At 46.3% G+C, this 26,428-nt stretch overlaps 1 protein-coding gene across 1 annotated transcript; it reads left to right on the forward strand.

Annotated features, from left to right (window-relative positions):
• Positions 1–898: 898 nt before the first annotated feature.
• Positions 899–26,428, forward strand: rap1gds1 (RAP1, GTP-GDP dissociation stimulator 1). The gene is made up of 15 exons (XM_070929688.1): positions 899–1,023; positions 4,883–4,990; positions 6,396–6,518; positions 9,142–9,267; positions 13,390–13,536; positions 17,452–17,580; positions 18,112–18,237; positions 19,617–19,760; positions 21,066–21,197; positions 21,384–21,518; positions 21,775–21,900; positions 22,297–22,436; positions 24,090–24,216; positions 24,560–24,688; positions 25,870–26,428. The coding sequence occupies exons 1-15, from the start codon at positions 1,020–1,022 to the stop codon at positions 25,995–25,997; spliced, it is 1,824 nt and encodes a 607-aa protein (XP_070785789.1). The 5' UTR covers positions 899–1,019; the 3' UTR covers positions 25,998–26,428.

Below are 26,428 nucleotides of genomic sequence, written 5' to 3' on the forward strand. Positions count from 1 at the left end.
TGCTGGTGGCCAGCGACGGTGTGTGTGAGGGAGGGAGTGTGTGTAGAGAGAGAGAGGGAGAGAGAGAGAGAGAGGGAGAAACAGAGAGGGAGGGGGGGGGCATACATACGCAGCCTCAATTGGGCAATTTAAGAGAGCGTTCAAGCGCTCACCCGGAGGTTTTCACAACATTACAGAACGTTGCTTTCAGGGTTTGTTCAAAAGCCGCCCTGAGCTCCTCAGCACGGGCACTACTGTCACGCTGACGCGAGGCGCTCGGCTATAAAGTGCCCTTCTGAGGGCCCTCGCCGTACTGGGGCCCCTGGGTGCTCGCTTCCGCTGTTCCTCTCGCCACTCATCGCCCTCTGCTGCGTACAGGTGTCGCCTCTGTATAATCTGTCGTGGCCGTGCTGCCACCTAGTGGATCACCGTGGAAGTCGCATGTGTGACAAATGATCTACAAAAAAAACTAAAACATGTGGTGTTTTGGTGTGGGACGCAAACTCCAGTCCCCCCCCACCCTCCCGCCACTCATGAAAGTCATTAGCATCTGGCTTGTGCTTTCAGATGTGTCTTCTCAGGCTGCCACCTACCGGCGATGTGTCCCAAAAAAGGTTTTATTTTGAAGGTTGTGACCGGAAGTCCCAGTCTTGATCCCCAGTGGCTGACTTGACTGTGGCATGTCAGACTGAGCCAGTCGTCCAGGGGAGCGCCAGTCAGCAGGTCTCGGCTGTCGGTGTGGATATGAGAGGAAGTCAGATGTGTGTAGCCTGGTAGTCACCCGGTGTACAGGCCGCTGTACAGCAGCATCCATCCGAGCGGGACTGCTCCGACCGGCCCGGTGGCTCCTGTCGCTAACCAACCAACTAACTGGCTGGCTAGCTAGCTACGCTCACCCCGCTAACTTCACCAGTTTAGGGCGGTTTAAGGGACGAACGGTGTGGGGGGAAAACGGGGCCTCCGGCTCGTGCGACTCGGTTTACAGCTGCCCCGGAGAGCTCAACACCCCGGTTTATTTTCCGGAGCAACATCCTGCTGAGATGGGTGAGTAGACGGCTAGCTAACCAGCTCACTCTGAGCCGAGTTAGCTAACAAGGTACTGTTTTGACCATTAAACGTCACTTAAACCACAAAATGTTTATTTTATTTTATTTTATTTTTTTTAATAAAAACGCCTGAAAGCAGCCACGTATTGGTTGACGGTTGACGCCGTGGGTCGTGCACTAATGCCACTGTAGCACTTTGTTTAGCTTCCTAGTCTCATGTGTTATTATTTCGTCGTTAACGTTACATGGAAAGCTGACTGTAGCTAAAGCGTGCGCGCGCGCTTATGTGTGTGTGTGTGTGTGTGTGTGCGCGCGTGTCAGCTTCAGTACTCGGGTGGGGTAGCTTCCCTGACTCTCTCCATCCACCATCCGCCCTTAATGGTCGTGCATTTTCTTATTAGCTTTCCTTTTAGCAACTGACAAATGTGATGTATTGCCTCCGTTCCTGCCCGATGCAATTCAGCTGGGGCTAGAAATGGCTCGAAGGTCCCAGTTGCTAAATGAATGGGCGCCCCCCCCCCCCCCCCTTGAAATGGCAGTGCTGTTGATGGTGTAGATGGCACTCCTCCGTCTCCACAGCTGTTATGCAATAGGATCCAGCAGCCCACTTCGTGTTGCTGTTTATACTGCGCTGCTCTCCGTGATGCTACTGCTTCTGCTGGTTGCTGATGGTGCACACACGCTGGTCACTGGTTGTTTGAGCACAGGCCCGTGCCCATTGCATGTCTCTGCATGGAATTTCACACAGCTCAACGTCAAAAAACATGCTCTGCACATTCTCTAAATGATACCTCTCCACCCATCACTTCTGAGGACCAGTGCCTGCATGAAGCGGTGGCGGCATCTGGAGCAACTGTCAGTTTGACAGCTTTGACGGCTGGATCACTCACGTTGTCATTTGATGTAAGGCCATCTATCATGGTGGGTGGGGTGGGGGGGTGGTGGATGTGTGGGTTGTGCAGCGCACAGGCAACCAGGTCACTGCAACAGCGTCCGCAATCCTTACGCAATTCACCATTACTGGGTTTGTTGTCAGGCGCGCTGCTGGGGTGACGGTGCCAGAGGAAAATCCCCCACTCTTATGGCAACATTTCATCATCATTCACACCAACCTCACGCTCTCTGTTGGTGGTCAACGTTGTCGGAAAGCAGCAAAGCGCCGGCCAGTCTAGATTGATTTTAGAGTGCGTCCTGGACACCAAACCCCCGGCAGGTCAGTCCTGATCAGGTTCTGCTGAGAATGTGGGGCTGTGAGCAAAAAATGCAGCCAAAAAAACCAACAACGGAGCATCACTCCAGCTCATGTAACACCCGCACTGTATATGAGCCACTTGCTTTATAGGCCCATCATTTAGCCCGTTTGTCCTGCATGATGAACATCAATATGTGCTGCGTCTGACTGTAAGTAGATAGATAGGGTATAGATCCACTGAAGAGGTATCACTCCTTAGTGAGCATGTGGGGCAGCTGTCAGATTTCACAAAACGCAGCTCTGTTCGACGTTTCTGGGAAGAAAACTTTCATCGAGCGTGTCGTCTACCACCACATTATGTGAGGAAATAGACAATCTGTGACTGTAACGTGGTAGTCCTCCATAATGGAGTAAAGCAAGACAAACACAAAGGCAGAGATATGCAGCAGAAGAGCTGGTCGTAAGCCCACGTGGACAAGGTGTTTCAACGCCAACTGGCTCGCAGGTCCTTGATATTATTGGCTGTAGGCAGGAGGGCAGCGTGGTAGCTCCGCTGTGGGTAGGTGGCCAGTCAGATAGTCAGTCTGCAGTGCCGGGACAATGTCAGTCGCGTCGTTCAGCAGATAAGTAACCTGACACGCCAGATGGTTCGTTACACAGAACCAGTCTGAGAAGTTGTCCTCGGGGGGGGGGGGGGGGGGGGGGGGGGGACAGAAAAGGGGCAGGCACTTTCAAAACATGCTTGGCAGGTGATTGGATGAGCCATCGGTCTATCGCCGTCTAACTTCAACCCAATCAGGTCAGCGAACCATCGAGGAAAGCCTTCAGTTCTTTGCTCTGCTTTCAATGAAGACATGCCTCCCCAGTTCTGATGTAACTGGTGCCACAGCCGCATCTAGACTGTCCTCTTCAGGCGCCGCCATTGTTGTTTTCAAACGAACAGTCACTTCTTGTGTCCCCCAAACCACGCCCCCCCTGGCTGCCAGTAGTCCCTCATAGGAGGCTAACCGGCGCTAATAAAACCACCGTGGTTTCGGCCACAAGCGCATAACTTGAGGCCTGGCGGGGTGGATTCTTTTGAGTCGGATTTAAATCCGGATTGATCGCCTTTAAATTGCGTGTAAATGGGGTCAAAGACATGCGAAGCAACATACGTGCATATTGGTATGTAATCGAGTGGATCAGTTGGTATCAGTGGAAGCAAGCAAAAATAAAACAGACTAAAAATGAAATGACATTAAAACAATGCAGCTTTAGAATTTAATTTGCAATGGGAATGAAGGGCCAGAGGCGTCATAAAAGGCCTCCCAGAGGGCAGAAAGTCAAACAGATCAGTGGGTGGGCAGTATGTGTCAGAACAACCCCCCCCCAACTGATTCCCAACCCGGCCTAAGGTGTTTGTTTTTTTATATATATATATATATATATATTTACAACCGAGATGCCGATACCAGGATTAGATTGGTTTAATTGGAGGTCAGCACACCTTCTTACGAGGGCCTTTACAAACAGTCTCCGGAATATTCTCACACCAAAGCCATTTAACCGCCCGGCGAGGTGGAGACGCTGCATACTTTACGCCGTAATGCTCAACTGGAAGACAACCACCGAGTAGCCTCGGACGAAGTCTGACCTCAACGCTCGCTGTATGCCAATCTGCGTGATGTCAAAAAATGTTTAATGTTTAACGTAGGAAGTGATCTGTGGAACAGCATATGTCAAAGTAGTGTCATATGTCAATGGAGAGTTGTGTAATTTGCCAGAGCTATATGCCAGTAGAACTGCGGAGGCATACCAATGTGCCGTACATTTTAGATTTACACTTTTCGGGCCTTGATGCGTCTTGCATTTGTTTTCTCCCAGTCGCCTCCCGAGGCTTCTTTCAGCTGTTATTACTGCTCATCGAGCACTCTTAGTTTCCAACGCAAAGCAACCCTTCGGAGGGCAAGTGCATCCGTTAAAAGTGCTCGTTCTGTGTTGCGAAGTCTCGCTCTGAAGTCTTTTTGCGAGAGGTGAGTTGTCTACTGACCGGCCGGTCGCAGAAGAGAAGAAAATGCTTATACCAAGGCACCTCTCCTAAAGGAAAAATGCTGTTCCAAGAGTGGAGAGACCCACCGCAGACCGGGTGGAGGAAATGTTTCCGCTGAAGTTACTGCGTTGACCTGGCGTCAGCAACACACGAAAGCATGGCAGGATAACGGCAAAAGCTCAATAAGCCAATTTAGTTATGTACAAAATATTGACGGATTGTAAAATATCTATATAGACTTCTGTTTCTGGTTAAACAGAAAGGACCTTCCTCTTTAACGAAAAGGTCTTATCTCTGCAGGGATCCTTTCTATAATATAATATTGTCAGCACTTCAGTACATGTAGGATGTGACGGTTGGCCTTTGTGGCATTTGCCCAGCCCTTCCTCCACTGTGACTGGACGGCTGAGTAAAAAAGGAACCCATTGGACGGGTTGCCAGTCCATCACAGGCCCACAAAGGTTCTGGAAAAACGTTTGGTACATTTGCTTCGTTTTTTCCGAAAACTGCTTTCAAATTCCAATGTGGTCCGCCTCAAAACATTTGTTCTACCCCCCCCCCCGTCATATTCTGCTCATCACGGCCCTAAATCGACAACCTTTCGACTTTTGTTCATGTAAGTGTTTCTGTTTTCAGACAACTTAAGCGAGGCCTTGGAGAAGCTGAAGCTAGCGTCTACAGACAGCGCCACCGACAGCGTGGAGAGCTGCCTGGACTGCCTGCTGAAAGCACTCGCCAACAACAGTGAGTAGAGCCTGATTTATGCCTAGTGTGTGTTAGCCAGTCCACCTACCTCCTTTCTACGTTTTCCGTAATAGTCTCCCTGACAATCTGCCTGCTCTGGAGCTTTGGAACATTTCCGTAATCGCTCCCACATGAGTCAAATGTAAATACAAGCAGTCCTCTGACTTAAACCCTCTGATTAATGTGGCCAGTTGTTAATTTAATAAATCAAATCTGAATTGCAATGTGCGCTGCTAGTGTCCGCCTAAAGCCACGTCTTTGCCAGACAGCTGAGTAATGACATCTTGCTGTTTGAACGAGCAGTTCTTCCCCAGCTGACTGTAAAGCAGATCAGTCATTAATTGGAGCAAAATTCTGACAGTGTAACTGCTGCTACCCTCCCCCTCGTCTGCAAGTCGATCAATAAGAACGCCGCGTGAAATGACAGGGGAGAGCGCCAGTGCTCATACACATACGCGAAGGTACCGCACTGGTGTGTTGATATCTGTGCTAAGCTAAGTAACATACAAACAAGGCAAAGAGTCCGCGGCCACGCTCGCGCCACAGCGGCGCTTTGAGCTTAATGCTCCCAGTCACAATGCTAACATGCTGATGTTCAGCGGGTGTAGTGCTTACCGTATTCACCATCTTAGCATTAGCATGTTAACATTAACGTTCGCTAATTAGCACGAAACACAGTGCAGCTGAGGCTGATGGGAATGTCGTTGTTTTTTGCAGGAATTTTTTCGTAAAGCAAGTAAGCCAAGTATTGGACAACCAGAGGGTTTGCCCCCGATGGTGGCGCTAGATGAAAAGCCAGCACCAAAGTTATTAGAAATCGTCCCGAGGGGAATGTGGATGTCTGGAATTTCTCAACAACTGTTGCGGACTGACATTGGCTTTTTACATTGCACTTAGCCCCTTCTAAGGGAGCTGTTAGCCCCAGGCTAAGAGAGCTCTCAACACTGGCACAATCCCGGAACATTCCAAGTGGGCTAACCCCCGACTTTAGCCCAGGGCTTGCAGGCCCTGCTCCAGAGCAGGCTTTTAGCCCCGGGTTTGCAGGGTTATCCCGCGAGAATCGACTAAACACGGCAGGTGCCAGTGTGAAAACGGGGCTAAGGATATGCAGTGTGAATCCTAACAACCTTGCCATCCCTAGAGCCAATGCCGTTAGCATGGCAAAAATACAGCTTTCAAATGTTCATATCTGCTATGTATATCTTGCACACAATATTTTATATTTACTTGTACCAATGTTCAGGCATTCATTGCACAATTTAACATTCCTCAAAACGTACGCATGTATGGGATTTTTTCCCCCATCTTACATAGTGTGTACCATGCAGTAAATCTACAAGATCACTGTTAGCGTGACTTCATTTGATAGAAATTCATTCTCTTTTTTTTTTTTTTCCTCCCGCAGACACCGAAGCCAGTGTGAAGATCCAGGAGATGGGCATCCTTCCGCTGCTCCCCACCCTGCTAAACCCCCAGTCTTCCTGCACCCCGAAAGTAGCCAACATCATAGCTGAGGTGGCCAAAAATGGTGAGGTTCGGTTTCCAAGCCCATCCACCCAGGAACATCCTGACTTTCTGTTCCTCCATTCGTCAGTATTCAATTTGTATACTTTTTGTTTTCTTGCCGTCATCCCTTTTGCTTTTTACATGTCTTCTTCGTGAATACATCATTTTGTTGCGGACTTGTTAGTCAGGGATGCTTTAGAACCTTCCTGTGAATTTGAATATTTGAAGGATCAAACAGAACCGTGTTTGACTGACATTTCAGAGCAGGGCTAGTTTTAGCAGCCCTCCTTGGCATTTCAGAGCTAAGCTGTCACAGGCTGCGAGGCTATTGTGTAAGGACTCAAATCTTGCATAACTGCAGTGTCAAGAGAGCTTCCATTTTTCCTTAATGGCCTCTGTGTGAGCACAGGAGAGGCTTTTTAAAGTAGGCAGACGTGAATAGAAGTTTGGGCAAGAAAAAGGTTGGGATAATGAACTGCTTTTTAGCAGCTTGCAAGACTGCAGCTAATGATCACTCCCCCAGCAGTTTGCCAAGCTTGGCAACAGCCCCGCTGGCATTTATCTGTCACCGCTTCCGGAGATGTCTGCAAGCAGCCAAGTGACTGCTGGGCTTAAGACGGCTCCCTTTCTGTCTTGATTGTTTAAAGTTGCACCGGGCAAGATTCAGTGTTAAAAAAAACAAACATATTTTACTCATCAGCATCCCCACCAGAGAGTATTGTCTCGTCCACCACTAAAACCCAGATGTTCCAACGTGATTGCTCAAATGAAAGTGTGATCACACGCAGGGATGGGAATTGAAAAGATTGCATTGATACCAGTGCCATTATCGATACTGCTTAGCGGCCCGATTCTTTAGCCCTGCACAGGTTTTCAGTGTCAGTCGGTGGTTCAGAGCTCATTTAGCTTGTCTGCCCCGGGCTAGCTTGACTTTTAGCTCATCCTCCTTCTTCTCAGAAGTGTTCTTCAATGCGTCTCGTCACATTAGCTCTCGATAGGCATATCGTACTCGGGCTTGAGGTACCAAACCACGCTGATCGGTAGGGCAATCTGTCTCAATCGTTCGGCACACCAACTGGGTGATGGCTTCGGACTGGCTGCGAGCCATCCTCGGACATGGCAGTCGGGTACTTGTTCTTAAAGTGGTGCAGCATAGCGCTAGCACTGCTACTGAACTGAAGAGTAGCATCACGCAATTTACATTTTGACTTACTGGATGGAATGGTCCCACACCAGGCTTTGTTTAGCACGCTTTATTTTTAACTTCAGGCTGCTAGCTAGTGAAGCCGTTAGCGGAGTGTGTATGCAAATTAACCTATAGACCTATGATGAAAACGTATGCTGCAGGCAGCCACCAGGGGGGCGGTCGAGACGTTTTGGCTTCACTTTTGGGGAGCTGTCATGTCAACATGCCAGCATCAATGAAAGGAATTTATAAGCTCAGAAGCATATGATCCTGATGGATTGGACAATTTGGAACCGGTTCTCGTTTCCCCATCCCCATTCCAGTATGGACACCGTCGAGACATCCTCTCCTTAATGCACAACATGGTGACTGTATCAGAGCATTCACCTCCATTTTTTTTCCTCATCCCTTTTGTAACCTTTTTGTCGTAAAGCATCACAGCTTAGTTGGGCGTGTAACTGTCAGGATGCTAGGGGTTAGGTGATAAGGCAAAGCAATCCTACTGGCCGCTGTCACCCCATTAACCAGCGGAGGCCAGTGCATTTATTTGCTTGTGTGGCTGCGGGTGAGTTGGGGGCTGTAGCGGTGAATCATGAAAAAAACAAAGGCACTTATTTTGGTGATCTAAACTGGCAGTATCTATTTTTGCGTACCTTCACAACCTACCTGACATTTCGCCGCGGTACAAGGCATATTATTAGACGGACATTTGTGTACAAAGCAAAAGCTGAGCTGCTGGTGTAGCATGCAAGATTTTCATTTAAATACATTCCTGTCAAGTCACTATGCACCGAATGAGGTAAATGTTGTGCTAAGTTCCTGCTAATGCTAAACGAAACAATCTCCCACTGCCGCAGCTTCACACTGAAAGCATTTAACTGGCGAAACACAAGTTGGCTTTTCTTATGAGGGTCGAGAGTGACGGGAAAAGGCCAATTATTGCTTTTGGCTGCTTTGTTAAATAGTGTATTAAATAGTTTTTAATCCTGTCACCTGTGGTATTAAACAGCCGCTTCAGTATCAGCTCAATAGAAAGAGGAGCGTCTGTATTATTGACGGTATTGAGAAATCATACGCTCTTATGCCCCAATAGGATCAAGGAGAGCATATGGGTTAAACATGTCGCAGCAATGTCTGATTTTCTCCACATTCACTTTCATCTCTTCGCTTTTGACTCCGGCTCAAAATGAAGGGTGGCCAGTGTCGCATCGGTGTCAAATTGTCGCAACGTTTTCACCTGTTCATTTCCAGTTTCTGTATTTGTTAAAGGCACTGCGTATCTTGAATCATGCGGGCCCCTGCAGTTGCTACAGATAATCAGTAAAATTGTGTGTGTGTGTGTGTGTGTGGGGGGGGGGGGGGGGGGTGAGTAATATAGCAGTTTGATGCTCTAATCTTTAGTGAGCAAGTCTTGCACAGACCTCTTATCCAATACCTTTTCCTCTCTCTCTCTCTCTAGAGTTCATGCGGAGTCCCTGCGTTGAAGCCGGCCTCATCCCTCCCCTAATTCAGCTGCTAAACTCCACCGACCAGGAGGTTTTACTGCAGACCGGCCGAGCTCTTGGCAACATCTGTTATGACAGCCGTAAGTAGGAGTTTTTTGCTTTTGCTACTGGTGGACTGCAGTAGACAAAGCTCCGATGTCCAACCATGTGGTTCAGGTGACCCCGAACCTCTTCAAACAGGGCAATGGCATTGCACACAGGCAAATAGTGCATTCACGGAGAGGTGTGAAGTTGCTGTCTTACAGTAGTCCACGTGAAAATATACACATAGAGCGACCGCATAATGCAAATCAAGGCCACTTACAGATAACCCGCGATTACACGTTGACGATACAGCGGCTGCACTCTTATAGGCATTAACTTAACAATTAAGAATGACATGATATGAGCCACCAGTAGATCCTCAGGTGCCGCTAAATTACTTCAAATTACATATATGAATGGGACAACAATATCACTGGACATGGCTGTTAGAACACCTGCATTTCTATATTTGTTAATGCACATGTAAGGCACACATTTGGTTATTGTGTTTGAAGTTCAAATGAAACAAAGGGGGGGCAGAAAACTTTGAGAACCACGTGTGATAACGAAGCCACGTTGCTCATAAACCCCCGTTTCTTTAGTGATAGGCAAACTAAAAGCTAAGGTATCACAGTTCACATGACAATAACGTGATTGTGTTTGGAAATGCTACACGTGGCACCTTTTTCAAGATATATCTGCTCTAAGAAAATTTCATTAGTGAATGTACCAGTGGAGTATTTGAGCATTGACCTCAAGGGAAGAGCCGCCGAGTTTAAGCCTGATTTTGCAGCCAGCTTTAGAGGCTTTAACCACAGCTGTCAGTTCTGGTGCGTGGTTTCTCCTCTTGTTGAAAAGGCGGGCGTCTGGTGTGGAATCTGGTGGGACGTGACATTTGTTTGAGCAGAGGGGGGTCTCGGTGAGCCGGCATGGTTTCGTGATAGACGCACTGGGAGAGTGTGGAGAAGCAGCTGCTCGCCACCTTAAAGAAACACACACTGTGATATGGGAGAAGTCGCCTCAGTTGCTTCAGTGAAATGGATAAAACCGGATCTTCTGAAATCACTTTTAAGTATCGCTACAAAGTTGAACATTTTTTAAAAAGTAATTTTAAACATTTAAATGCCCTTTGAGTTTTAACAAGTCTAAATCTTTATTGCCATGTTTACACCTTTCATTAACGAGAGTAAGGTAAGGTGGTGATGGTTAGGCTGCATTCAGACCAAAATCCGGCAGTTGCGGCGGTGTGGGGGTGACACCCCGTGGCCCATTTGCGTGACGGCATGTTGTGACCTTTAACCTCCCAATCCAGAAGGTGGCGGTGATGCGCTTAAGCAGTTTGCCAACTGCCTCTAAACAACAAAAGAGAAGGAGAAGAACTTTTAACCCCTGACCCGAGGGGTCGTCCATCCGCATCAACAGATTAAAAACACACGTTTGCTTTCGACAGATAACCAGGTTACGAGGCCTGTCGTGACCGTGTGGTTTGAACTGGTGCACAAGGCCAAAGACTACACGTGAAACATAATGTTACAGTCCGCTGTGATGCTGTTAGCATGCCGGTAAAAGGTAAACATGGCTCTTCTTCTCGTGGGTGTCTTGCGGTCTGATCGGCAGGGTACTTGATTGGCCACCGCAGCGTGACGTCGGGTTGCGTTTCTCCAAAAGTTGAATCCGTCTAAACTTTTCGGCGCTGCGGGGTTTTTTTTTTCGAAACTCCTTGCACTACCCTCATTCAAAATGAATGGGAGGACTGGCGTTTTTGACGGATTTGCTCTGAATGCCGCCTTAGGGTATTAATCACATGCCCAAACAACCTCGAGTGACCCCTTTCAGTGTGAAGGAGCTGCGGCTCTACTCTGAGCTCCTTTATAGATGTACCAACGCCTCTCCTTGTCCCTGAAGGGTTCAGTATGCTTAAAACAAACTAGGTCTTGCGACGTGTCCATTTAGAGATGTTTCTTCCTGTTCTGAATGGCCACACTCCAAGACATCATATCCTCCTCCTGACTGCATCCCGCTACCTCCCCGATCTCTCCTCCAAGAATTCTTTAGCATGCCTTTGTAGTCTCAATGTGATGAGTTGTACGATCGGGGATAACAGCACACACTTTTGGACATTCTCTCCTTGAAGGTGGTGTCGCAGTCGGTTGTACACACTCAAGGGGATGGGGCTAGTTGTATGATCGTCTGGTGGTCTGTTTCAAAGTTCCAAAAATTGTCAGACGCAACGCCATGACCATAGGTGAGGCGCCGTCATGCTCAGGTCACTCTTCACCGTGATGGTCTAGTACCAGTGCCATACCTGCGAACAGGACCCCAAGATACTTATAACTGCTTCACATGGGTCATCAACTTGATCCTTGATCCGGAATGAGCAATCCACTGTTTTCTGGCGGAGTGCCATGGCGTCAGACTTAGGGGTGCTGACCTTCATCCAAGCCACTTCACACTCACACTGTTCCAGGGCACCATGGAGCACACAGGTTGATTAAAGCCAGCAAAACTGACCCCGGGGAAAAAGGAGATGTCAACAAAGTGGACACTTTCCACTTGTTGGCTGTCCACCGACATAAACCCTCTCCAAGTCCACAAAGCACATGCAGACTGGATGGACAAACCCCCATGACTCAAAAGCAAAGAGTCCACTCCTCCAAAACCAGGAAGGAGTCCTGATCGTGAGGTCCGACAGTCGGCTGAAGCCTCCTCGACCAGCATCCTGACATAGATTCCTTCAGAGGGCCATCATCAACCCAAACTTTTAGACCCAAAGACTGCATAAATGCAATTGTACCGATCAATTGCGATTAGATAATCGTATAGAACTGCTCTTTTTAAAGTACTTCAGTACATCAGCTAATATCAGCTGACCAATGAATTGGTCAGGCTCTATTTGAGATACTCATGGGCTCTGTTGTCGTGGATATTATGTACCACACTGTAGTTGCATGGCTCAAGTCTTTAGAGGTAACCACACAAGCTGTTGGAATTGCTGTTTGCCAATGTGTCCTCAGGTTCAAACCCAATACAAACTCCTTTTTTGTGTGTGTGTGTGTGTTTTTCGCAGACCTTCAAACCATGAACAGATTGAGTGCTCAAAACAAGAGACCTGCACAACCGTCTTAAACACCCTTTATGAATTAAAATGGCTTTTCCAACCAAACACCTATGTTAATACCTTTTGTAGTGGCTAAGGACTAACCATAGCAAACTTCTAACCCTTTTAAAGCTAGCACATCTCGCTAGCACCAGCCGCTCTACTCAAGTTCCTGCCGGGACCGTCACTGTTTACACATTTCTGAGTCCCCCTTCATGTGAACAGAACGGAAACCGGACATGTCACGCACGTGGCATTGCCACGTTGCGGAGGGTTGAGGCGTGGCGTGGCGTGCCGCCACGAGTGAATGCAAGTAGCAGACGCAACTGACACTGAGAAGGCTGACTCGTGTAACGCTTCCTTTGGCAGCTATTCTACCAGACAAAGCCCTCCCAGAGGGACGATCATCGCCACTGTGTAGTTATTGTTTCCATAAAGAAACAAAAGAAATGAAAGAACACACAATGAAGTCACTTGTAATGAACATTAAAGGTAAAGTGCCCTGGAAATGGGCAAACTGTGCGCAAAAGCGTGATCATGCCGAACACATCCATTGTCAATTGTTCAAGCTTCTTTTCTTTTCTTTTAAGATTGCCGTTCTTTGATTTTGCTGTTGATTGTGTTTTTTTTTTTTTTTTTTTTATTCTGGGCTGCAACAAAGTATTTGTATTTAGTGAACTGCTCAGGGCTCCTTCTGTCGCCACAAACAGTCTGGAAAGAAATCATGTAAAAAAAAAAAGGGAAGAATTATGGCCACCAATGTCGTCTGTGGATTTGAATATTAAAAGCCTTTCAGATGGACCCTTCAATTGACCACACACCAGACCTAAACTTGGATTTGCTGTATGACATGCAGTTGTGGTCATAATTGTTTCCTTTACACTTCATTTATTCAGCAATGTGACTGTTTCGTAGCCTTAGTTTGCATTGATTTGAATATGTTTTGTACTTCTAACATTTCTTTCATATGTATTTTTCAGGTTGTGGTTGTTTTTTCTTTTTTCTTTTTTTTTTTTGTAATTTTTTTTTTTTACCCCTTTGCTTTGTGGTTGATTTGTGTCCCGGCCTCTTTGTTTTGCAGATGAGGGCAGGAGTGCAGTTGACCTGGCAGGAGGGGCTCAGATAGTAGCTGAACACATTAAGTCCCTCTTCCAAAATACTGAGCCGGAAAATGAGAAGCTCTTGACTGTCTTTTGTGGCATGCTGATGAACTATAGCAATGATAATGGTAATGACCCCCCCACCCCACCCCCACCCCCACCCCCTCCAAGAACAAAAACTGTTAACTAATCTCAACTAATCAGCGGATGTTCTCTTTCTTATACACAGACGATGTCGCATCATTTTTATTTTTTATTTTTTTGACAGTAGGGTTGAACTGAACCAGGGCATTCTGTGCTTTCTCTTTGGACTGACCTCTCTACTGATCTTTCTTACCATGCTCTCTGTTGCTCTTGCAACTTCACCCCCTGAGGTAATCTGCAGTTATTAATATTTGCTGAGTGTCAGCTTTCATAGCAGCAGCAGCAGCAGCACCCCTTCCTCCCTCTTTACTTTGCTCCTCCTGTAAGTTTTGTATTGTTTGATAGACTCCGCAGGTAAAACGTACTCATTAGCTAGTTCCCCTCCCTTGCTTCTTAAGCCTAGCTTGCAACATGGCTCTTGGGATGGCAGTGTTGGCCTGTCTGTAGGACGGAGTGGCGCGAACGACTTTTCCTCGAGCGCCACCCGCACGTCAACGCTGTCCCTCATCCGGCGAAATATCTCAAAATCCAAAAGGTGATCGGCACGAAGGCTTGTACAGACACTGCTGGTTCCCAGATTATGCATCCTAACGGCTTTTCCGAGCTTCACCCGGATGATGACACTTGTGGTTTTAAGTGAAATTTCTCTATATAAACATATCGCAAGTCGATGCATTCATGTCCCCTCAGGATGGATTGTAATAACTTTGGTGATCCACTAACTTTTTCATCCAGCGGCATCATCAGGTCAACGTTTCAGCCTGTCCAAGATTTTGGTTTAGGACTAAATACCTGGAAAACTAATGACGTTCCCATCGACCTCAGCTGTACTCAGATGTTAGCAAATGTTAGCATGCTAACATACTAAACATCAACATGTTAGCATTGTCATATAGAGCGCTGCAGGAATTAATCCTTAAACCCAGGAAAGGGTTTTTGGTTTGGACGGCTGAAATAAGCTTAAGAGATTTCAACGCTTTGTTCTACGACATAAAATACGCCAGTAGATACCCCCACTCGCTTACGTGTCTTAAAAAAGGCGGTCGCTAACAAGCGGCTAAATGAGACTACAGCGGTTGTCGGGGACGTTAAACGTCTTCACGCCAAACACGGAAAGTCATCTACTCACTAGTTGTGTTTATACTCTATATCTACCTGTCTATATATCTACATCAATCTATAGTCTCTTAAAAGTGAAGCTTAGCGGTGGTGACGTTGAAGTAATGCGACCGCGGTGTCGCTCGTTTATAGCCTAACGTTAGCTTTTTTTTTTCTTTTTTCTTTTTTTTTTACTTCTGGCGATTCCATTCACGCTTCAAAAATCCTAAAATTGGTGTTCGTTCATGAAGGTTATCCCATGGAAAAAAGTCTCCCGGGCTTGCCTACAAAAATACGCCCTCCCCGCAACTATCGTGAGAATGTTAGCACCCTCGCGTAGCATTTCACTCAAAGCACAGCCTAATAAGAGCCGCTAGCATAGCTGCCGACTCCCAGTCTTGTCACATTTGTGTGTGCGTGTACGGATTAAACAAATAGAATGAGCTCGGCTGACCACGCCCGGACTTGCAGCTCCGTACGACTCACACAGGCATGACATTGATATTACTCTTCTCATCTCGCGCATAATGTATCTGCATTCCTTTCTGTAGACTTAATCGTCAATGGTTTTTTTGCCCATTTTTAAAAAGGCGAGAAAGGTGAATTTACCCTCCGCTGTATCCCTTTTTTTTTTTTCCTGTCCTTCAGTTTTGCGTCTTTGTGATAACGAGGCTTGTTGAGAGCAGCGAGTGTGTGTGTGTGTGTGAGTGATCTTGGCAGACTCGGACCTCCTGCCAAAGTGCCTTTTGGCACCGGACGACGGTTGGATCCGCTTGGCCGAGTGACGGGAGGTTTTGGGTTGCTCTCACAGAGTGGATGCGTTTCTGTGGCGTTTTCTGCAGCTTTCAGCAGCTTTCAGCGTCGAGCTGACTCTTCACATCTAGTTCGCGCCCCAACACCGAACCAACTGCATTAGTTAAAAGGAATCTCTTTCAATACACTTGTCTTTTTCTTAAGATATTCCTGTGACAGCCATGGTACTTTAGTATTTACAGTACACACATAATGCCTGATGGGTATTCTTGTAAGGTCGCGTTATGTTGTTTTTCTTGATTTTTTTTTAAGACTGCTATAGATATTGTAGAGTTAAAAATATATGTTGGTCAGTGGTTTTGCTGGCAGACTGACTATGGAAAGGCAACGCCGTTTCTGTTTCACTTCTGCACCGCGACGTCTTGTTGCTAAACGGCTGTGGAACTCCACTGAAGGATATTTCCTCTTTCATATATATAGCCTTTTATTTAATCAAGTTATCTCATTTATCTAATACCATCTTTTTTTTCTTTTTTTTTTTGTTGGTATAACCCAATAGTATGTACTATATCTCAATATCTCAAGCCCCGTAGGACAGTTAGCAGAAATACAAAGTACAGCAGTGGGGTTATAACTAATAAAACAAAAGGACATGAAGTGCAATAAAATAAGCCCCTAGATTTGATGTAGTGGCCTCTTAATGGCATGATGATTTATTGATGTCCAAACGAGACGCGTAGCGTCAGTTTTGTCGGCTTTTTCCGTTCCTTACGTTTACATTGGCTTTAGGGGTTTAGCTCGTCCTGCTACTATAAGCTCTGAAAGACACTCAATGAGCATCTGACACAATCTTTTTGAGTATTATTGTAGTATTGTCCTTGACTGGACATTTTTCCCCCCTCTCCCTCTCTCTCTCTCTTCTGTTCTGCTCATCCACTCACTCTAGTCTTCCCTCACCATTGATTCATTGTCTCTGGCTTTTGAAATGAAAAGGTGTGTCCGTCGTAGCTCTCACCACCTCTTGCCTTCAAATGGCAAAAATCATCTGCACTCTTCTGAGGTATTTGGGAATCTGAAATGTGGAATTTACCTCTGCTGCTTCTAACTCACCCTACTGTCATGGGGGGGGGGGGGGGGGTTGCTATTTAACGCAGGTGGGTATGTGAAACCTGCATTCAATAATAATAATAATAATAATACTATTTCAGGGGTTTCATTTTCGTCGTGATTGACCTCACCCCCCCACCCCAACGTTTTATATACTCAATCCTGTGTCAAAAAGGGTATTTTTATTAGCTTTTGTGGTTTTCCCAAATATGTAACTTCTGCAAACATGCAACAGCAAAATCTAATGTTTGCTAACATTAGCCACCATAAGCTACTGGTCATACTGGACGCTTCATTTGTTTTCCCACCCCCTTTTTTTTGTTTTGCAGCAAGTCCCGCCCCACTTTGCTGTGATTGGCCGGCACTTGCTACTTCGACATGTCCCTGCGATTCAATGCTAGCTGTGTGCGCAGCCAACGAAGTTATGGTAGGAATACATGCGAACAGGGGTTTAAATAGCGTACAGTTAAATTAAGTTACATCCCCTATACACGATACAAGGGTTTACAATATATTTATATTTTTATTATTATTATTATTACATCATCATCAATGTCAGTAGTGTCACTGGGGTTGCTAGGGGGACTTGCCGAAAATACGACAAAAAAACGGTGTCCAATCACAGCACAGTAGGGCGGGACTTGCTGCAAAAAGGGTGGGGATGGGGGTTGTCTCGCAATGGTATCGTCTACTTTTCCTGGAAGCGTGTTTTTAAGCTGACGTAGTTCTTTGAAAATCACCTTTTAAAGATTTGGATTCCGATTTGCACAAATGGTTCGCCGTCTGTTTAACTACAGCAAATGAGCTTTCAGGCCACAATCGAACGCCACATGCACATGTTTTTTTTTCTCTTGATCTCCTCAGCTCTGCATCATGTTTAGAACAACGGGTCAACTGCCCGGCTTCCTGTGTCTTTGTGTGTGTGTTTTTTTTTCCTGCAGATTCTTTACAAGCCCAGCTGATCAATATGGGTGTGATTCCCACTCTGGTGAAGCTGCTAGGCATCCATTCCCACAACACAGCCCTGACGGAAATGTGTCTAATTGCCTTTGGGAATTTGGCTGAGCTCGGTGAGTATGACCAAATAGCTGTTTAGCCGAGCTAACAAACGTAGCGACCACGGGCTGTATGTCAAGATGGCCGATGCGTCCCCACTTCCTCCCACATCAATCACATCTATCAATCGTGACGTCCCCCTTTTTTTTTTATAGCCCTGAATAACCAAAAACCACAGAAACCAACTTTGAGAGAAATGTATTTGATGTGCACTTTGAATTTGTTTTGTTTGGCCCATGCCCCATCCGCTAACCTGGAGGGGGGCCGGGGCTTATGACCTATACTGCAGCCAGCCACCGGGAGGGGGGGCGATCGAGACGTTTCGGCTTCACTTTCGGGGAGCCGTCATGTCGTCCATCTTTATATGCAGTCTATGGTACCGACCAAATGTCATCCAATCAGTCAGTTTAGACGCTAGATGGTGTGCGCCTTTATTCTTCAACAATGTAACCATTAGCGTAACCGGAATGCACAGAAAGATGTCCGCGCAGAGGAGGGGAGTGTCTTGTCGTTCATGCCTGTGATGCTCTCCCGGTGTCCTCCAGAGTCCAGCAAAGAGCAGTTTGCCTCCACCAATATCGCCGAGGAGCTAGTGCGTCTCTTCCAGAAGCAGACGGAGCACGAGAAGAAGGAAATGATTTTTGAGGTTCTGGCTCCACTTGCAGAAAATGGTAATATATATATATATTTTTTTTTATTTTATTATTATTATCATTATTAAGTTCTACAAAAGGCCATGTCCACTGTATGGGAGGTACTAGAGATTCAGCCACTGAAAGAGTGAGAGACTGCAGCGTTTGTCTCATGGATAACTTCCACCTACTCTAGAGTAAATGATCCTCTCCGAGTGTGTGAGTCATGCTTTCCGAGCTAGCTGCTAACTGCACAGTCATGGCAGACAGCTCCTGCGTTTGCTCAGCTGCTCTTTTTCAAACGTGTGTGTTTGTGTTTCAACAGCATCTTACTGACTGTTGTTATCACCATTCCAGGCACACTGCCTGCTCGTACATTGTCCGTCTCCAGGACAACGTCCTACTTAACTGGAGAGAAACCTCTCTCTCTCTCGCTCTCTCTCTCTCTACCTCTCTCTACCTCTCCAGCTCTTTCATTTGTCACACCGCATGACGCTCGTTAGATTTAGATTACTATCACTACAGCTGTAGCTGAGTTGAGCGTAAAATGGTTATAAGTGAGAATGACACACGTGACCAGAGTCACGGATTTTAACAGGCAAGGAAATAACGACCGTAATATTCTTGAATTGCTAAAACAGACTCAGTCTCATGGACGCGCGGGATCTCTCGGCCCACAAAGGCCTCAAAATAGAGGACTCCTGGATGGAATTACTGGAAAGGAGATGTTTTGTATGCTGCCAACGGGGCTAAGCCGCTTGGATGTGCTGAACTGTCAGCCACGCACCGACAGCAGTCACTGGTGTCCTCTTCTGATTGGCCTTAGGCCTCGATTGGTGCCACACAGTGCAGAATGAACCTACTGAAACGGCTATTTCATTAGTCCACAAGGGGGTGCTCAAGGGTCATTTAATGCTGACCTTTTGAACGGTAGTCTACCTGTTTTTATGCACATTTTCAATTTCCACCCAGCAACGAAATAGCTGGATTTCTGTCTGGATGTAAACGCTGAAGATTTGTGTGGGGGAAGAAAAAAACGACGCGCTCAAATTCCAACAACGTTAGCGAATGAAAACATGCGTTAATTAGCTTCTTTTTTTCTTTTTTTTTTTGCTTTTGCCGATTCTCTGTAGATTCAGCTCCAGTCTTTGCTACGTTTTGAACCCTGTCTATTGAGACTTCCCTGAATAAATGACAGCTTAACTACCCAGCATGCCATCATTATGCCTCACGCGCTGTGAAGTCCGGGTTGGTATGCCGGGCCGCGACAAGTCCCGCGCGTGCTAACTCGCGCCATGCAATGCACATCATGTGATGCATATCCACTGCATTGCAGTAGCAGTGTGTTTCAGACTTAACTTGCTCACCGTGGGCCCTCTCTGAATGTCTCAACCCCCACCCCCCCCCTCCCCCGCCAGATGTGATAAAGCTGCAGCTGGTGGAGGCCGGCTTGGTGGAGTGTCTCCTGGAGGTGGTGGCTCAGACTGTGGACGGAGAGAGGGAGGAGGACATCGCCCAGCTCAAGACTGCCTCTGACCTCATGGTTCTCCTGCTGCTGGGAGGTAAACGCCAACGATGACTCCTCATAACTGCCTTCAGCGTCACCAGTTATACCACGAACTTCGCGGGGTCGCTGTGTTCTGTCAAAAAATATTGACTCCTGTGTGCGGAGGCAGGCATATTCAAATTCCTTCAGAATCTGAATTTATAAAGAACCTTGTGTAACAGTAAATAACCATTTTCTGTCAGATTACTGTTGCAGCACAGATCCTGCAGCCAAGGGAGAAGATTATCCCCCAACTGAAAATATAACCTACACTTGCATGTGACCGTAGATATAAACGTCTTCTGTCCAGTGCTGATGTTGAGTATTAATAATTCAGCCTTTTTATGTAAATATTTTATTGCAGCGGAATAGCCTAAGTCTTACCACACGCTTCACGTGATGGTGCTCATGCTCTTGGTTCTTAAAGGAGCACCACGCCACAATTCATACGTCTAATGAGCGACTTGAAGTGATGATTCGTCAACGCCTTCATTCCCACGCGGGCCCTGAGTGTGGAGTGCAGCTTCAGACTTTTGGCCGTTATCTAAGGGCCGGGATGAGATTACCAGGATGATATTTTTATCTTTTGAGATGGTCACCGTGTCAGATTAGGTGATTAATCTCCCTCCCTGAGGCCTAGCTGTGTGAGCCAATGGGGGGGGGGGGTTGAGCGTGAGGTCCGTGCTCAATATAGCCTGATACTGATCAGTAAAAAAAGAAAATCGGGACATCCCTAGTGTTGCATGTTTTTTTTAATTTCAGCCTCGAGTACTACCTGCAGTTGTCTTCTCAGGCTGACTAAGGTTCTAATGGAGCGCTACAGGAATGAGTCCTAAAACCCAGAAATGAGTTCGCATTTTTACGCTTCCTGTTCCCTCGTCTGGAAGTCAACAGGTTTTTTTGAATGGGCCTTTAGTTAGATGCCTGGAATAAGGTCTGTGGTTAACACAAGCTTAAAAGATTTCAACGCTTTGTTCTGCGACATAAAATACGTCAGTAGATACCCCCCACTAGTGAAGTTTGAAGCTTTTACGTGTCTTAAAAAAGGCGGTTGCTAACAAGCGGCTAACGTTAGCGGACACCTTTACGGCCTCGTTGTGTTTATACTCTTGTCTATATATATCTATATCTATCCGTATTCTCTTAAAAGTGAAGCTTAGTGGTGGTGACTTTGAAGTAAAGCGACCATGGTGTCGTTCGTTAGCTTTTTACTTCTGCCGTTTCCATTGCCTTGCTGCCTTAGGAGCTCCTGACCCGCTGTCATATGGACTGACGTATTGACTGGCGTCATACAGTGACCCGTCTTCCTCCTTTTGTGCAGATGAGTCCATGCAGAAGCTGTTTGAGGGAGGAAAGGGCAGCGTCTTCCAGAGGGTCCTGTCCTGGATACCGTCTCATAACCATCAGTTGCAGCTCGCCGGGGCTCTGGCCATCGCTAATTTTGCCCGCAACGGTAGGCGTTACTTTACACCGTGGTAAGATGAGGTCCCAGAGGAAAGTTAGCAACCAAAACATTTATCACCCCAGTTGGGAAAGGGGGACATTGCAGCAGGAGGAGACTTGGTAACATTAGTGCTGATTATAATATTGTGTTGTAGTATTAATTACATCAAGCCGTCTGCTCACCTTGTGTCTGTAGATGGGAATTGCATCCACATGGTGGACACTGGTATCGTGCAGAAGCTTCTGGAGCTGTTGGACCGGCATGTTGAGGAAGGCAACGTCACTGTTCAACACGCAGCACTGAGCGCCCTGCGGAACCTGGCCATACCTGGTGAGCCGCCTCATCGGACAAACTTAAGCTGGATTTGTGGTCTGTGTAGCGTCTCTGGCGCAAGCGTCCGTGCGCCCAAAATCACAATGACGTCCCGCCTGCCTGTCCCGTTTCACCTGGAAATACGTCACGATACGGAAGCTAAATACTCTCAAAAATGCTGTTTCGTCCCGGCTTTAAAGGGCCGAAGAGGTGTGTTTGCCTACAGTTATGATACATTTGCAAACATAATAACGCCTTGTTTCCCTCTCTCCAGTGGTAAACAAATCCAAGATGCTGTCGGCCGGAGTAGCGGACGTGGTATTGAAGTTTTTGCAATCAGAGATGCCTCCGGTCCAGTTTAAACTCCTGGGGACATTACGTATGCTCATCGACACGCAAGGTAGAGACTTTATCTGACTCTCACTTTACATTCCATCACGGGAAAATATGTGGCACACATTATAGACTGCGAAGCGGCTCTAAATTCTCATGTATGTCAATTATCCTGTAGTCATGTTACGCACACCAGTTGATTAAAGTGCGAAGTCCCTGTGAAAGAGATTCCAAGCAACCACGAGTCTCTTCCCTACAGCTCTGTTTTAAGCTCTGGCATGATGACCAAGACATTCTTAGCATCTGAAAAGAAAATGTTTTTTTTTCTTCTCATTTTTAAATGAGACTGAGCCAAATGAAAGGTATATTTGGGTGCAACCTGTTAGCTTTTTTTTTTTTTTACTGCATTTCGGTGGCCGCGAGACGCCAGAATAAATGACGGTAATCTTGTGTGTTGCTTCAGCTGAAGCCGCAGACCAGCTGGGAACCAATGGGAAACTGGTGGAGAGGCTAGTGGAGTGGTGCGAAGCCAAAGATCACGCGGGAGTGATGGGCGAGTCCAACAGGCTCCTCTCCGCCCTCATTCGACACAGCAAGTCCAAGGTCAGACGCCGTGCTTCACTTCAAATGATCCCCTGTGTTTCTTTAGATGTAGTTAAAGAGGCACTGCACACTTACACGTGTTCTTTGAGCTGTAAACTAAATGATACGACATTTCTTATCAAATTAATAATAAAAATCGGCATTTCATGGGTTGAAAGTGGCTCAACATGGCTTCTTTTTTTTTTTAAATCAGCCCTGAACGTTGTAGGGCCAATGCTGGCTGAGTCGACCAGTTGGGACTTATCTATGTCATGAAGTTTATCCTTCAGTTGTTGTTCCCTCACTCCTCTGTCGCATTTAAAAAAAAAAAAAATGCTGGGAAGAGAGGGGTTCTAGCAGAATGTGAGGGTGTAGCTACCCTTTAGTCGGTGGAGTGTTTCCCATTTGGGCAGAGAGAGGTTTCTTATACCAGCGTAACTACAACTACGCTGCACACTATGAATTTAAAGGGGGACCTATTATGCTTTCCCTTATTTTCTGTCATATCTGTAATGTTACAATGTCGGATATTCATATTAAACGTGGCCAAAGTTATGGAACGTATGTAAAAGTTATCCCCCGTGAGCAAAAACACCCGGGCTTCAAACTGGAAAAAGCTGAAAAACTCCCACCGGCGGTCCAAAGCTTAGTGCTCCTCCGAGCTCCCAGTCCGGGCAGAGTCAGCTAAGCTAATAGGGCCGCCAGCTGGCACGGTAACTGAGCGAATGGCAGCTCCAGTTAGCAGCAGTTAGCGGTTACTTTCTGAAAGCTATCCGTTCCATCGAGAGTTGATGCAGAGCAGCCGGAGGACATCAGAGGGAAAACCAGGAAACATTTTCTTCCTGTAAAATATGTGATCACCAAAATCAGTGAATGAAGTTATAAAAGTTGTGTGTTTGGAAACACTCATCTATCGTTGTGGTCTGATAAACCGTGAATTCATGAAATTCAGCGCCTCATATTTCAATATTCCAAGCTAAGTTACCGTAGCTGTCATATGCTGTCACGTCCCTGCCCCTCCATAGACTTTTGGAAGTCGGCCAATCAGAAGAGAGAGGGGGCGCCTTAAAAAGACAGGAGCTAAAACGGCTTGTTTCAGACAGGGCCAGTAGAAGATAAATAAGGACTTTTTTTCTTTCTTTTTTTAACTGTGAATCATGCAAAGCTGCTCTAGTGGAGTCCCAGAATGAAACGGAACAGGAGCACAATAGGTCCCCTTTAAAGCAAGCACATGAAGTGACACTGTAATTGTCAGTTTGCTTACATTAGCTAACATTAGCCACCATACGAAACTGAGTAAGGGTGTTGTAGTCAAACCTCTGAGTGTATTAAATTGTGAAACTGCATTTTTATTCATTTTCATCTGTGGAGGAATATTACAGGAAAATAACCGCTGCCATGTGGCTCTCGCTAATAAATACTGACTTGATTATTTCTGGGTTTTACTACTGCACGGGGTTTGTCTTGCCTCAGGCACCTATCCATAAATCATTCAGTCACCTCGTTGTCAGTGCCACCCTGCCACTTTTTTGCAACATTTGTGTCATAATTATAATAATATTTACTAGATATACATTTACTATTGTCTATAGTTAAACTGTCATGTTCTGTGATTATCAGAAAGCACACCTCAAGATTGATCTATTTGAGTGATGCTTTTGTTGTGGATTTCAGGAAGTCGTCAAAACGGTCATCCAGGGAGGAGGCGTCAAGCATTTAGTGACCATGGCAACCAGTGAGCACATGATTATGCAGAACGAGGCACTGGTGGCTTTGGGTCTCATAGCAGCGCTGGATTTGGGTAAGAGCCGGAAGTAAACGAGCGGAAATTTGTAATTCTGTTGTTGTTCATTTGCATTTACAGTTGTACACTTCGGCAACTTTAAGTCAGTAATTGACTGAATTAAATACAGAAAAAAAAAAGAAGACGCTGACTCAATTACACAGCTTAAGTGTGTTCTTGAATAAACAGTTCACCTCTTTTGAGCTGACATTTCCCGATGAAAATATCCCCGAGCACAGTTTGACTCGGCCCCGTGACTTCTGAGAAGTGGCTGCAGAAACCAACCACCGGCTGTTGGAAACGCAAAACATGTCGCCGTAACTCATACCGAGTTTCTCCTCTTTTTTTTTCTGGATTTCAGTTGCGGCCGAGAAGGACTTTGTCGGAGCCCACCTGGTGTCAGTGCTTCACAAGCTGCTGTCCGACGAGAGGAGTGCACCGGAGATCAAGTACAACTCCATGATCCTCATCTGTGCGGTCATGGGCTCAGGTGAGACCTAAAAATGCTTTAACCGCTCACTATTTATTATTATTATTATTATTATTATTAATATTATTACTATCGTCGAGCTAGCTATGAGATTCATGCCACAGCTTTATTCTGGACCGTTACTTCAACAGACTGAACGTCAATCAGAAACGCTTAATTCTTGCGAATCAGAAAAAAAAGTCATCTTAATATAGCAATATTTCGCCGTTTGTGTGTAACGGTAACACTTTCTCAACCGTTTATTTTGTTGTCTTGATAAACATATTGTGATGTACATTACGACATGACAGCGCCCCAAAAGTGAAGCCAAAACGTCTCAATCGCCCCCTGGTGGCTGGCTGCAGTGTAGGTCATAAGCCCCGCCCCCTCCCCACCAAATACATTTTTCCCAAAGAAGGTTTCTGTCATTTCAGGTAGTTCTCATCACGCTGATTTTTCTGATGAGTTTGGTTTGATTTCGTTATTTGATGCAATAAAAACGGGGTGAGACGTCATGATTGACAGCTGAGATTGACCGCGGTGTGCTCGCGTATGGGCGGGACCTTGATACAGCAGCTCCACCACTCCTGATGATGGTAGCGGCCATATCCGTGAGATTTTGGCTTCATTTTTGTACAGTGGGAGGAAGTGGAGCCACGTCGGCCATCTTCATACACAGTCCAGCACTAATTCTTCAGTTCACCATGTCATGTCAAGCTCACACTCAAACACCCTTGTCCCTCTCTGATTGTTTCCATTGGCTTTGATCACTGTCAGCGAAGCGGGACACTTCCATGTGCAGACGTTTCACATTGAAGCCTTCCAGTGGCTCCAAATGGCAAAACCACTCTTATTTCAGTCGGGGCTTTTAATGTGAAACACCTGCAGGAAGTGTTGTTTGATTCGAAGACGGTAGCTTCACAACAATCACTGTCTTTTTAAAATAAATACAGTTTCTGTACACGAATTGCCTTTATAAAAAAAAAAAAGGTTTAAAGGTAGGCTTTTAATGTGAAACATCTGGAGGAAGTGTTAAGTTTCATTGATGGTGGGGAGCGATTGGAATTAACTGGTGGACTAGTGGTTTCTTTTAAAAAGAGAAACTCAGAGCAGCAGATTGGCGATCACTCTGTCGTTGTACTTGAATACCCAGCTTTTATTTAAGAATCCACAATAACCCCCCCCCGGCTTTTGTTTTTTAGAGCCTCTCCACAAAGAAGTCCAGAGCCTGGCGTTCATCGACGTGGTGTCCAAGCTGAGGGCCCACGAAAACAAAACGGTGTCGCACCAGGCGTCGCTCACAGAGCAGCGGTTGACTGCCCAGAGCTAAATGACTGTGTTCAACCCCCCTTCCCCCAAAACCACAGCCATCCACCCCAACCGCCTGCCTGACCACCTAATCACCCAGTGACACCTCCACGACTGCTCTCCCCCGTGCCCCATCGTCATGTGCCAAGGTACCATGTCACGTTAACTGCCAGCCAGACATAACAGTCACGTCTCTAACCCCTGACCCCTCCGCCCTGCCCACCTCCACTAGGGTTAGACTGATGCCCGTTTGGAAGGCCAATACTTAATTCTGATATACAAATCGTACAATCTGAGCATTCTCTAATTAAAATGGCCCAGAATTGAATACTCGACAGGGTGGACAAGCCTCCGAAACTGTTTTTAGACTACTGTGGGACACCAAAACTCTCCTCTGAAAGCCATAACAATGAGATCTATTTAGGTGGGTTAGCAGGTCCTGAGGCAGGGTGA

Source organism: Enoplosus armatus, chromosome 23 (genome assembly GCF_043641665.1).
Source record: "Enoplosus armatus isolate fEnoArm2 chromosome 23, fEnoArm2.hap1, whole genome shotgun sequence".
NCBI classification, from domain to species: Eukaryota; Metazoa; Chordata; class Actinopteri; order Centrarchiformes; family Enoplosidae; genus Enoplosus; species Enoplosus armatus.

Coding starts and splice junctions, on each gene's coding strand:
- rap1gds1 (XM_070929688.1), top strand. Junction 21,198..21,383: donor CGCTAATTTTGCCCGCAACG/GTAGGCGTTACT, acceptor TTGTGTCTGTAG/ATGGGAATTGCATCCACATG. Junction 24,217..24,559: donor CATAGCAGCGCTGGATTTGG/GTAAGAGCCGGA, acceptor TCTGGATTTCAG/TTGCGGCCGAGAAGGACTTT.